Source organism: Ammospiza nelsoni, chromosome 7 (assembly GCF_027579445.1).
Source record: "Ammospiza nelsoni isolate bAmmNel1 chromosome 7, bAmmNel1.pri, whole genome shotgun sequence".
NCBI classification, from domain to species: domain Eukaryota; kingdom Metazoa; phylum Chordata; class Aves; order Passeriformes; family Passerellidae; genus Ammospiza; species Ammospiza nelsoni.
This window is the reverse complement of record NC_080639.1, coordinates 17704430-17717121: the sequence shown is the minus strand read 5'-3', so window position 1 is coordinate 17717121 and position 12692 is coordinate 17704430. Positions and strand designations below refer to the sequence as shown.

General features: G+C 37.6%; 1 protein-coding gene across 2 annotated transcripts in view; it reads left to right on the top strand.

The window, feature by feature from the left end:
* AGPS (alkylglycerone phosphate synthase) overlaps positions 1 to 10445 on the top strand; it is a 47791-nt gene extending 37346 nt beyond the window's left edge. Inside the window, exons 17-20 of one of the 2 annotated variants that reach the window (XM_059475531.1) lie at positions 163 to 252; positions 639 to 738; positions 2395 to 2452; positions 9449 to 10445. In XM_059475531.1, the coding sequence (XP_059331514.1) occupies positions 163 to 252; positions 639 to 738; positions 2395 to 2452; positions 9449 to 9567 (367 nt within the window). In that variant the 3' untranslated portion in view covers positions 9568 to 10445. Of the gene's footprint in view, positions 1 to 162; positions 253 to 638; positions 739 to 2394; positions 2453 to 9445 lie in introns of both variants that reach the window. The other variant, XM_059475530.1, reaches the window with a different exon arrangement.
* The last annotated feature ends 2247 nt before the right edge of the window (positions 10446 to 12692 follow it).

The following is a 12692-nucleotide window of genomic DNA, read 5'->3' as shown; positions in this document are numbered from 1 at the left end:
ACTATTCTTAAACAAAGGCTAAGCTAGTTAGCAGTGATTTTAGAAGGTACTCATGTTGTATTAGACTATGCTTTTTAAAAAGTTTGTGAAGTTTTTTTTTTTTTAGAAGCTATACAAAATCAAATACTGAAATTTTATATATTAATGTGCTTCCTGTTACAGGGTTTTGGACCTTTGTAGAAATGTAAAGGAAAGGATAGTACGAGAATGCAAAGAAAAGGGTGTTCAGTTTGCTCCTCTTTCCACCTGTAGGTAAGTCATGCAATAATAGAAATAATTTTTCTTGAATCTTTGTTCAGTAAGAGATCTGGTGATGATATTACAAATACCAGTAGCCTTGACCTTCCTCTTGAACCTGCAAGTGGATTACATGGAAGAGTTGGGAGTTCAAGCCTAAGCACTTGCTTAGGTTTTAAACTCTTGCTTATATGGACAAGAGTCAATTGTAATGACTTAAGAGCTTCAACTTTCAAAGTCATAGCATTGAGCTCCTGGATTAGGAGCAAAAAGGATGAAGAAATTGAAAAGAGGCTGTCCATTTGAATAAGATAGGAAGTAATCTTAGGAATTTTATGCTGTCAAATAGTGGTTGGCTTAATATCATAAAGCTTTGTTTGTAATGCAGTTCTCTTCAACAGGGTGACACAGACTTACGATGCAGGTGCATGTGTCTACTTCTACTTTGCCTTTAACTACAGAGGAATTAGTGATCCTATTCATGTCTATGAGCAAATTGAGGTAATGTATAAAGAAACAATAGTTACAGGGGGGAAAGCTGATGGACCTGTATTTTGTTCTGAACCTATTGGCCAAGCTTACTGAATTTTGCAGGAAAGATCTCAAGAGTTTCTAAAGCTCTGTTCATTATCAGTAATAAGAGGTACATGTTAATAGTTCATCAAGTAGAGAAAAGGCTACCAGGTGACAGTTTTAGATATCAGTACATGAATAGTTCTGACTGAAGTATAGAAGAGCTTGACCTGGAATTTCTTGGATGGCAGAAGCTTCAAACCTCAAAAAAAACTTTAAACCTCAAATCCATGGAAAACTAGTCTTCCTTAGTTCTATTACTTACAAAACTACTTCTTCTGCTTAATACTCAGTCTCTAAAATGCATGGTAAAACTGTCAAGATCATACCTTATGAACAGTGCTGCATGTAGAGAATAAGGAATTCTCATTCTTCTCTGTCTCATGCCTTTTCTGTTAGGCTGAGATAAGCATTGCTCTAAGTCCAGTCTGTTAGACCAGTTGTAAGCTGCTTCAGCATTAGCCAACTGACCATACCTAGTTAGGTGAGACAAATGTCCTTGTTACCTTCAAGATGCAATTCTTAGAAGGACTATGGCCCAACTGCTTTCTGTCCTACCTTCTGGTTCCTAGCTCGAACTTCAGCACCAGAAAATTCCCAATAGGACTGTAGAGAAATAGTATTGATAACTGGGATGTCATTCTTCTCATGCTTATTCTTCAGAAATTTCTCTTGAATTTAGCAAGTGGATGCAAAGTTTTATCTACAAGTTCAGAGGCTTCCATGCTGTTGCATATAGGGCACTGAAGAATGTAATACTTGAGTATTTATTTAATGAAACTTTCCTATATCTAGATATTTCTTTTATTGGAATTAGTTTGTGTGATGACCTGAATGCGCATTTTCCATTGGAGTAACTAAATTTAATCTAATAAAGTGAGTTTGCTGACCAAGTGTATGTACTCTATGGCAGACTGAAAAATAAATCTCTTAACTGCACAGCTGCAGTTATATATGTTATTCTTAAAAGAGTACACTCTTTAGAAAAACAAACATTTAGTGCTTGGGCTTAGAAAAGCTTTCGTTGTTTACACCTTCTAAGCTCTCTAATTATTCAGAAATTAATGGCAAAGAAGATTCTACAAATTGAACATTCTTAACATAAAAAGCTAAATTCTGTTTTCTGCCACAAACTACACCCATGAAAGGATTGTCTGTTGTAAAGTACCTCACTGCTTCAACCAGGATCTTGGAAATCTGGGTTGAGCTCTGATCTGAATAAGGCTCTTCACTTGCTCTGACAAGCCTGTTTTTTGAGATATAATCGTCTTCCAAATGTGCATCCCAGCCACTGGATATTTAAGTTTTGGCAATGGGAAAGTGATCCAGAATACTCGGTTCTTGAGTAGTACATTTGTTACAAGAGATGCCATTTGAAATGTTATGGCTTTGATGTTTATTTAGAAGACTCTTACTTGCCTTTATCTGCAGGCTTGAGCTATAATGTTTACCTATATAATGTACCCTGATTACTTCAGAAACTTTTCATACACCTGTGTGTATGAGTGCAATAGCAAGCATTTCATGAAATCCAAAAGTCTTGTGCAATTGCTGTTGAATGAATACCATCTCTTTCAAATTTAGAGGGCTGCTAGAGAAGAAATACTTGCCAATGGAGGAAGTCTTTCACATCACCATGGAGGTAATGTTCTCAGTCTAATGTTAATCTCTTTGATACTGCTAAATACTCATGAGTACATAAAATAGTTTGTAGTAGAATTCTGAAAAATATTTAATGGCATTAACTGAAATTACTGGGGGAGGGCTGAGGGGGGAAGGAGATCTCCTGGCATTTTGTCTAGAAACTTCTCACTCTTTTTCCAGTTTGATCAGGTTGTCTTAAACAACTTTTACTGATCCTTGTGTAGATATATATTCAGTTACTAAAACTTCAAATGTGATTTTCAAAGTTTTAACAGTTTTGTGTCCCTTGTGGCTTTGTGAATACTATTTGCCCAAATTCCAGAGCACTTAGGCCAAGTGTCTGAATAAAAGAGCCAGTGACTTTGAACTGGACTATGTTGCAATCTACCATTTGTTGCACAATTGATGTTATGTAAGTGTTGGCTTTACTGGCCTGCTATCTGATAAGTTCTAGTTCCCTAGTTTCCTCTCTTGGAGTTTGGGGATTGCTTGCCCTGTGTTACTACCATCTCCACAAGATATTTTATGCTTTAAGAACCAATGTCATGTATAAGCAATACTTCCTATACCTGATGCTTTATATATGCTTTTCCCACATACATGGGTAGTCCAATTTGATTGCATGAATTCTATATAATGTTATAACCTTGGATGTCAGGAAGACTTGTTGTGATGTCAGTGCAGCTACCTTCTTGAAAGTGATTATTTTCATATATTTCTTCTCTCTACTCTCTTGGGGCATTGCCTGGTCACAGATACAAGAGCAAAGTAGTGGTTTAAAGCTAGAGAAAAAATTTGTAATTCTAAACACTCTGTGTGAGGCAAAAAATTAAAGGGCAGAAGCTGTGCTTTAAAAGCTGTCACTTACTTCCTAATCTTGAAGAGAACTTAAACTTTTAACAAGGGCTGTTTTCAGGCATCTTGTTTTGTGATGGAATCTGAAATGGACTCTGCTTTAGCAGTATGAGGATATTGAAGGATATGTAGGTAATAACATGAGTGAAGAGGTTTCTGTATGATATGCTCTTATGGCCCCCTGATTAAATCTTGAACGTGGTGGTGTAGTGGACCTGTCAGTTCTCACACACTGGATGTGGGATTACCCCCTTGATGTACTCTCATGCCCTCCCTGCTGTGCCACTGTTTTACTGTGACTAGCATTTCATCCAACTCACTACAGCTGGAGCTTGGCACACATTTGGATGTAATTGCCCTTACCATGTAAAACCTTGCTTACCACAGGTGTTAAACAAGAAAAAAAATTATAGAGCATTTTCAAACCCTTGCATGCTTGAACTTTGTGACTCCACAGCTATGAAAACTGGATTTCTGTTTGACTTTGTATGCTCCTGTTGTATGCATGACTGCCTCTGATACTGATATATATTTTCCACTTTGAGTGGTTTTGTGTGGCAGTTCATTGTGTTTAATATTCAAGATTAATTTTTTTCCAGTGCTTAGTAGATGTGGTGCTGAAAATTAGCCTAATTTTGTCAGTTTTATTTACTGACCTTCAAGCCTTGTAACTCTTAGCACTGAGTGGTCTATTGTGTAGGGTAAAAGAAAATACTGGTGCAATTTCCTTTGGTGTTTGTCTTGTAATTGTGATTAATAACAGTTGTTTTCACTATCTGGAAACAGACAGGCTGATTTGTCTGCCTACAATCACACTGTGATAAATGGAGCTATTTTAACTCTGGGTTTGTGTATCAAAGAAAACAGATGTAGTCTGGGACTTGAGGCTATAGGAAATACAAAGCCTGCTTAAGTCAATGTTCATATACTCCTTGAGTGAAGAAATGGTCATATATGACAGTTTGAGTTGTGTAAATGTATAAATTACTTTACATCTGGGGAGGTACCAGCTGCAGGTAGGTGCACACTGAGAACTGAAATGGTACTTTTAACTTCCTCAAGAGTGGCTTCAGAAGGACTTCACTGTGGATAAATCTTCCTTTCCCCACCCCCCACTGTAGTAGTCACCCTGTCTTGACTGTGTCCTACACTCAGAAAGGGACCTTGCACATCTCCAAGCACAGCTTTGATCCTTCTTTCTGGGCACTGGGATTTAGATTTAGATTTGAGAGTCATGTAAGGTTGCTAGAGAGCCATAGATAGTGTTTAGAAACATAGCATTTAAAAAGCAGCATTAGGAATGACAATTTCTTGTAGATACAAGTTTAAGTTCAAATAAATAATTATTCTAATCATTTTTGGCAAGCCCTTAAAACACCCATATGATGTGTCACACTTGAGTTCTTTTATCAAACATGGCTTTTTTTGTACACTTGAAATAATGTGCTGAGGAGGCACCAGTAAGTATGACTGGTGTATAAATACAGCCATAGCCCCTTTGGGGTACACAATCAGAAAGGGAGAAGGTTGGATTTGTACCTGATCCCTTTCATATTACCAAGCTAAGGACCCATGTAAAACTAAGCAGTGTAAAATGTAATGATACATTGCTTCCCTTTGAGGCACTGTTTTAACTACAATTGGTTGCTTAAGGAAACAATTATCAGATTGTGGGGTTGAGGAAAATAGCCCCATTTAGCCACTTAACATAATAGAACTAATTTTCTTCTACTTCCTAGACAGCTGATTAGAGTAAAGGTTAATCAGGTAGCCTGTGCTGCTTAGGTTTAGCTATAGTACCAATGGCAGTTTATGTAGGAAAACAAAAAATAAGAAAAAAATCCCACAACAATAAAAACAAAAGCAAAACCCCTAAAACAAAACAAAGGGAAAAACAAACCTTACACCTTGTTTGCATTCAGTTACATATTTGACATTGCAGTTCTTTGGCATTAGGAGGCTATGGCTTATACACTGCACTAATTAACTCAGACAAACTACAGAATCTGAAATTACAAAGTTCTTTTATGAGGGGGAGTTGAACACATTCTTTTCTACACAGGAAAAAAATTCTTCCCCTAGATTAAGCATATTAGAGCTTGTTCTACTCATTAGAATGAGTTGAAACTGATACATTTGTTAGACATGGAGTAACCTCATGTGAAATAATACAATAACACAGTTGTATTTTCCTCCTTGGTCTGTTGGAAGTCTTAGTAGAATAGTCATCTTCAGTGCCTTTTCAAAAGAAAAAGAAAAAAGGAAAGGACCTCCTGATTCATCACCACCAAACTTGAAAGTATTATTTCAGCTGTTAAGATACCAAGTGAAAATAGGCAAAGTGTTATGGTGGTGAGGTGTTAATTATGCAGTAGACTTGGTGTACACTAGTCCAATATCCTCCAGTGCTACTATGTTTTACATTAATGCACTGACCCTTCTCAGTATTGCAGAGTTCTCCCTGGAAGAGTAATAGCATGTTAAGCAGACTGAAAGGGCAGAGAGCTGCTTTCTGGAGGGACAGCTAGCTTCAGGAAGAGCAACAGCTGCATGAGCCTCATCCTTCTTAGGAGCTGTCACTGCTGCTCCTGTTGCAAAGCTGTTGTTATGCAGGAACTGAAAGGGCTGGAGCAGAGGAAGTCCAGAGCCATGTGCAGTGCCATCAGAACCTATTTCCACTGGGATCACACAGTGCTATAAATCTGTTCTGCATGGCTGTAGAGTAATTCCTGAAATCAATCAGCTACATGAAAACTTTTCTTACAGAACTATTCATGTGTTCCCTGGTACTTCATATTCCAAAAGGGAGAAAACCAATTGCTGCCTGCTGTTTGCTCACTCCATTTGTAGCCGTCCAGATGCATTTTCAGAGATGTGCAAGTGAAAAAGGACAATGGAAAGATGAACTTTTCCAATGATACCAACATGGAGCAGCATGTATCAGAGCTGGGGAAAAGTTACTTAGCCAGTTCACATAATTCTCTTTCATATGTGGACTAGAATGATAGATAAAAACCTAAAATTAAGTTGGTGTTGGACTGTCTTTGGAGTTGCTACTGAACAAGCTCCTTGGCTTTCTGATCTGAAGTATCTTGTGAGAAGTAGGCTCCCTGCCATGCTGTGGGGCTTGTGCTCAGTGTAATAGGCTGGGGTTCAGAATGGAGGTTTCTGGCTTCCTAGCAGTGAATGTTTTAAGGCTGTTCAGCACAGCTCAGGAACAGGCCACTTGCCACCTGTAGAACTTGAAGACTGATTGTCTTGTACCTCATCTTGGATACATAAGATCACTGAATCACAGAATGGGTAAGGTTGCAAGGGGCCACAATGGGTCATTTCATCCAATTTCCCTGCTCAGACAGGGCCATCCTAGAGCACCATTGCACAGGGTGGCATCCAGAAGGTTCTTGAATACCTCCACTCCCTCTCTGGGCAATCTGTTCCAGTGCTTGGTACCTGAACAGTAAATAAATTATTCCTTATGCTTAGATGGGATTTCTTCTGCCTGTTGCCTCTTGGACTTCTGCTTGGCACCACCAAGCAGAGCCTGGCTCCATCCTCTTTACAGATGCAAGATTAAGTGTCTTCAGAGGGAGAAGATACAAGAAGGAAGGGCTGTGTGTGTTTCCAGTTGGGGCACAAGGATTGTGCATGTGGTGGTGTGTATGGCTGAGTGGACAAGTAGTAACTTGCTGTGCTAAGCTACTACAAACACATTGTTAATAATGTTGTTATGTAGCATATAGAATCAGGTGACTTTGATCTCATTTTTTAATTGTGAAATTACCTACTCTAAGTGGTAGATGCTTGTATCTGTTCTGGTTTTGTGCATGGTCTCCTGTCAGTTCTAGATAAATGCCATCATGTAGGGCTAAAACTGTAAAATCTACTTCCTCTAGGCTGGAAATGAGAAGTTGGTTTTCTGTAGTCTGTGATAAGATCAGGCCTAACTGAGATCTTGTTGGTGGGAAGTTAAGGCTTCCTTGAGCACAAAGCTGTTCTTTAGCTAGGCTTAGAGTGGAGGTAGGCAACTTTGTCACTTAGAATTATTTTTATGTTCACACTAACATCTTTAACTATTATGGCATTTTGTTCCTCTTTTCCTTTTCTCATCCTTGAAGCCATTTGGGTTGTGCTGTGGAGAAGCACCAGAAAATGCACTAACCTGAAGTGAAACTGTATATAAATGACCTTTCTAAGTGCTGCTCTTATTTTCACAGAACCTTTCCTTCACTTGGTCTGTTTTCCATTTTGTCTTTAGAATTATGAGAGAGTTATTTAAGGCTTTTTAACTCTAATGTGAAAACTTGAGTAGTTGAAAATTCCATGTATGTTTTATTGACATAAACAGTAGGAGCAGGGAATCAACATTGCTGTTACCAAGGGGTTAAAATCTTTTTGTTGAACATGTTTGTGAAGGACTGCTGGTGACTGTAGTACAGCTTTTTTTGTTTCCAGTTCACTAATCAGATGTATGTTAGATTTATTATTGCAAAAGTATAAACCATAGAAAATTTGACAAGATAGATGTGTAAATTATCACTTTGACAGAACTAATGATGCACTCCAAGCACCTTCTGTTTTCCAGCACTTGGTGAGCGACTTCATTAAATATGCAACGACTGTTTGGTGCTGCTCAGACAGTAGTTCAGTTCCTTGTGGAATTGCATTATTACTGGAGGTGTAAAAGAGGCAGGCATGCTAGCTGTTGGGCATCCTGCTGTGATTCTAATGTGCTCCATCTTGTTGGAGCAGTTGTTTGCAGTCTTTTCAGGACAATTACATCCATAACCACAGAACACATTCACTGAAACTATATTACAGATAACAGTTGAGAATAGTAATGACTGTTCTTCAGCTGCTTGTGTAAGAGCCAGTGTGAGTGACTTGAGGGGATGGTCAAGCCACATCCGCAGTTCAGGTGTTTTGTAGCAGTATTGAAGTTTTAACAGATGGAATTTGGCCACGTCAGTGTACTCAGACAGTCACATTGTAGTGACAGTATATTCACAGATGGAGATTCTTCCTTGAGCTGGGGCTGCAAAATACAGCCTGGGCTCGTACCACATGACAAATTCTTTTTGTCCTTCAGTTGTGATCTTTGATCTTGACACAAATGCTGCTAATAGTCATTTCCTAGCAAACTGCAGATTTCATTCTGTCTCACATTATTTGCTTTTTCTGTTGGCATTGTGACTGGCTCATATTCCTTAAGGTATAAACAAATATACTCTGTTCTCCAGAGGTGTCCCTGTAATTTATTATTCTGATGACAGTTTGATGGTTACCCTGAAACAGGGCACAAAAGATAGCTTGAATTCAGATTCAGATACTCTTAAAGCTTCCGTCTCTCAAACCTTTACTATGTCTTTTCATACTAACAAATGGATTGTGTTTCAGGATGGAAAGTTTAATGCTAAAGTGTGTTTAATGAAAAAAATGTCCTCAGTTTTGAATGATCTGTTAATCAGAGTTGATGATTTGGTTAATTAGAATGTGAACATTTGGCCATTTAACAGGACTATTGTGAGAATTTATTGAAATGAGTTCTTAAAAGATTGTTTCAGCTTTGTTTGTATTTGGTGTGTGTTGTGAATAGCCATTTTTACATGGGAAACAAAGCTCTTGTGTAATGCCATTGAGCAATTACCAGCCAGCATAGAAGTTTTTAAATTCAATATTAAGCCTTCTTCATATAAAGATTTTTATTGCTGTTTAAACCAGTGCTGGTTTAAGCTTGATTATAGAGTTATGTTTTCACTTTAAGTAATCAAAAAATGTGGGGTTCTGCTTTTTAGTAATCTCCTCTACAGTTTACAACTTAAAATTAGTTTGTGGCTTTTTAAAACTTACTACTGATTCCTTGTCTTATTAGAACATGTGATTTCAGCCTAAGCTTCATCTAAATTTCATAGTTTCTAAAGAAAGTAGACAGTGTGGAACACAGTCTTCCTCTGGGAGTATGCTGAGCTTAATGAGCTTGATAGTCTGGTGGGCTCAATAAATCAAATAAAGCAAAACATTTCTCATTTTTGAATAAAAGCATTTATCACACAGTGTTTATTCATTCATGGTCACAAGATTGATTGGCTCCTAGAATCCTGCCATATATTGAAACACTTTGTTTTTGTTTTTCCAGTAGGCAAATTGCGGAAGCGCTGGATGAAGGAGAGCATCTCTGATGTTGGCTTGGGAATGCTGAGATCTGTTAAAGAATATGTGGACCCCAATAACATCTTTGGAAACAAAAATCTTTTATAAAGCCCTGCACAAATGATGTACTAAAAATTAAAAATTACTGTTGAAATTCCTCCACTTTCATTGTATTGATATCCCAGTAATCAAATATAACATAGACTAAACTTTCAAAACTAGTAACTTACATTGATTTTTGCTACTCCCTTCCCCCTTCCCCCAATAAAGTATAAACATCACTGTTAATGTTTATGGACTTTTACTTAACAATGTTCCAACCTACTGGGCACAAAGTACTAACCAGGAAATGCAAATTTGGGTTTCCAAGTTGGGCTAGGCAGCACAGCTGACAGTATTTTCAGTGCTGGATACTGCCAGATGTTTCTTACTTAAAGCATCCCCCACCAGGAGGACAAAGACTGACAACAGTGTTTTCTACAGATGCAGCTGCACAGCCCAGCCTCTTGCTAAAGGAAAGCTGCTGAGACAGATGAGAGAACACCAAGGAGTACCTCCCTGTACTGCATTAAGTATGTAACAGACTTGTAACCAGCAAATACTTAGAGTATAAATATAGGCTTTCATCAAAAGAGACAGTGTAAGTCAAACTACTAAAAATTCAGTAGTCTCTCACTGTAATACTACTGGAAAATCTTACACAATTGAGCTGTTCTGAGTTGTATTTGCATTGCTGGGATAATCTTAAATTAATTGTAGGTCAGTCACTAAGTTTTGTACAATGGACATTTCTCACTGTATGTTGAAAACAGGTTTGTAACAAAATTTTGTGTTCATCTGTACTTCAGTCCTAGTGTGTATGGGTTTTGTTCCCGTTGTTTGTTTTGCACAGATGCAAAATATCTTTTTCAGTTACTCAGATGAAACTGCCCAGCACTGTCTTTTGAAACAGTCACAACAGTTTAATAAAACACTTAAATGGACAACCTACTGTCATCCTGGAAGTGAGATTTCCCATTTAAGTTTTGTACAGTTTCCTATGGCCTTTATGAATCATTTATTTACTTCACAAGTAGCCACTATTTTAATTGTCCATTGAACTTTATGAAAATGAAATATTTTCTTGATCAGTATCATGTGAGAGTAAGCATTTTTACATTGAAACTTGAATCGTAATCAGTAAAATAAAAAAAAATTTGTCAATACTCATGATCCATTTTTAAGGTGGGTTCTTTCTTAAAGCAAATTATCCAACTTTTTGATAATTAATGTATATGCATAAGATAGAAAAAATACAGACTATCCTTTGAGGACACTGTCTCTAGTCAACTGCTTCACAGCTCTGTAGTGTCAGTTTGGACACCTTTTGTATTGGTAGTGCCCTTAATGAGGAGAAAATTATAAACTGCATTTCTGTTTTTAAACTATTTTAGAATACTCTCTAATTAACTTCCAGTTTTGGAAATATACCAAAAAGGATATAAAATGCCTGAAAAGATACTGCACATCAGACAACTGAACTTGTTCTAAGATTAATTTCAATGCTACAGTTCAAATGATTGAAAAACATGGACACTCAGACCATAACTTTAAACTGCATGCTGTCAAGGTAACTAAAGAAAACTTCTTATGATCTGCTGGTCAGAAGACAGAATGTTCATGTGATATTGTTAATGCAGCTGGAATTATTTTGAATGGTCTTTATTTCACAACATTTCAGTATAAAAATCTATTATTTTTCCTTGTCCCCGGAGTTGGTATTTCAGCAGTAGCCAAAACAGTAGGGGTAGTCTGTTGTGGGAAACTGAGCCTTTGCACTGTGGTTAAGTGTTCCTTATGTGCACAGAGGTGTCTGGGGGAGTGGCTCTGTGCATGGCCGTGCAGGGACTGCCTCACCTCCGCTGCTCTGCCCGTGGGCACTCCCTGGCCACGGCTCCTGGCCTCTGCTCCTGACTTGTGCCACTCCCCAGTGGAGACTTCTCTAGGAGCTGGTGAATATGAAGGGTGTTTATGTGCCTCAATGAAAGTTTGTGTAACTATGAAGAATTAATTTTGAAGGAAAGCATGTGAAGCTTTTTTGCAGAATGACAGCACAGAGTAGAACAAGTAGTTATAGCTTAGTAATACTGATCTCTTAAGATTTTGTCTACAGTACAACACAGCTCTGCAACATCCTTCCCATTTTTAAATTTTCTGACTATGGTTTCCTCATCCTTTTTTGTATTGTAAGTACACAGGTAAAAAACTCCTTACACTCTCTAACCTTTACGTAGCCACTGACTTCTGAAGTGATTTAAAATGCAGTAAAGATTTTTACTGTATGTCAATTGTCCTATGGGAAGGTGAAATAACAGGCTACAAGGGTCCCAAATCACTGTCACTGGATATCACTGAGGAAGAAATTAACACCAAATGTAATGAGTATTGCTGTCTTCCTAAATATCTTATAAACTGGTCAGAGCTTAGTTGAAACTGCAGTTGAAACATATGTATTACTGTCTTTAATTTCACATTGCTAATGAAAATAGAAAAAAATGTAATGCAAGTTCAGAAGACCTAGATAGAGATCATTCACCATTTAAAGGAAATCTTACTGTCTCTAATACTGTAGTCTTCCACCACTCTTCCTTCTGTATGCTCTACTTTCTTTCTACAGACTTCACTTCTTGTAGCTGCAGCCTGTTCAGAGATGGAGTTTGATCCATGCAGATTAGAAGTGCTGGTGCATAACACAACTGCATTTGCTTGAGTATTCTGGCCATACATAAGTTACAAGCAGTTTTAATTAAGCTTGTAATGACTTCCAATTACACAGTTTCTGTTCCCTTTGAAGGAGGAAAGGTACAGAGAGTGACTGTGGCTTGCCTGTAAAATATGTTTACATTAGAGAGACCTTTATAAAAGTTTGGAGGGAAAAGAAGCAAATCTGTTAAAAGCTGATCCAGGATCTAAATCTTACAGTCAAAGAAAAACATGTCTTGATTTGACTTACATTACAGTGGTTAAGTTAGAGATGTCATCTTTGCCTTACAGCTGTGGACAGAGGCCAGACCAAATAGTTCTTCCGTAGCAATGTTAATTAACTGAAACCAATTTCAAAGGCAGGGATACATTAGCACTGAACTCCAGAAAACACAAATTGCTTCTTGTCTTGGAAATGTATGTTTATCAAGGTTGTAATTTAATTTTCTGAAAATAAAGCCAAACAGTGTTTGTCATTTTAGTGTGAGATT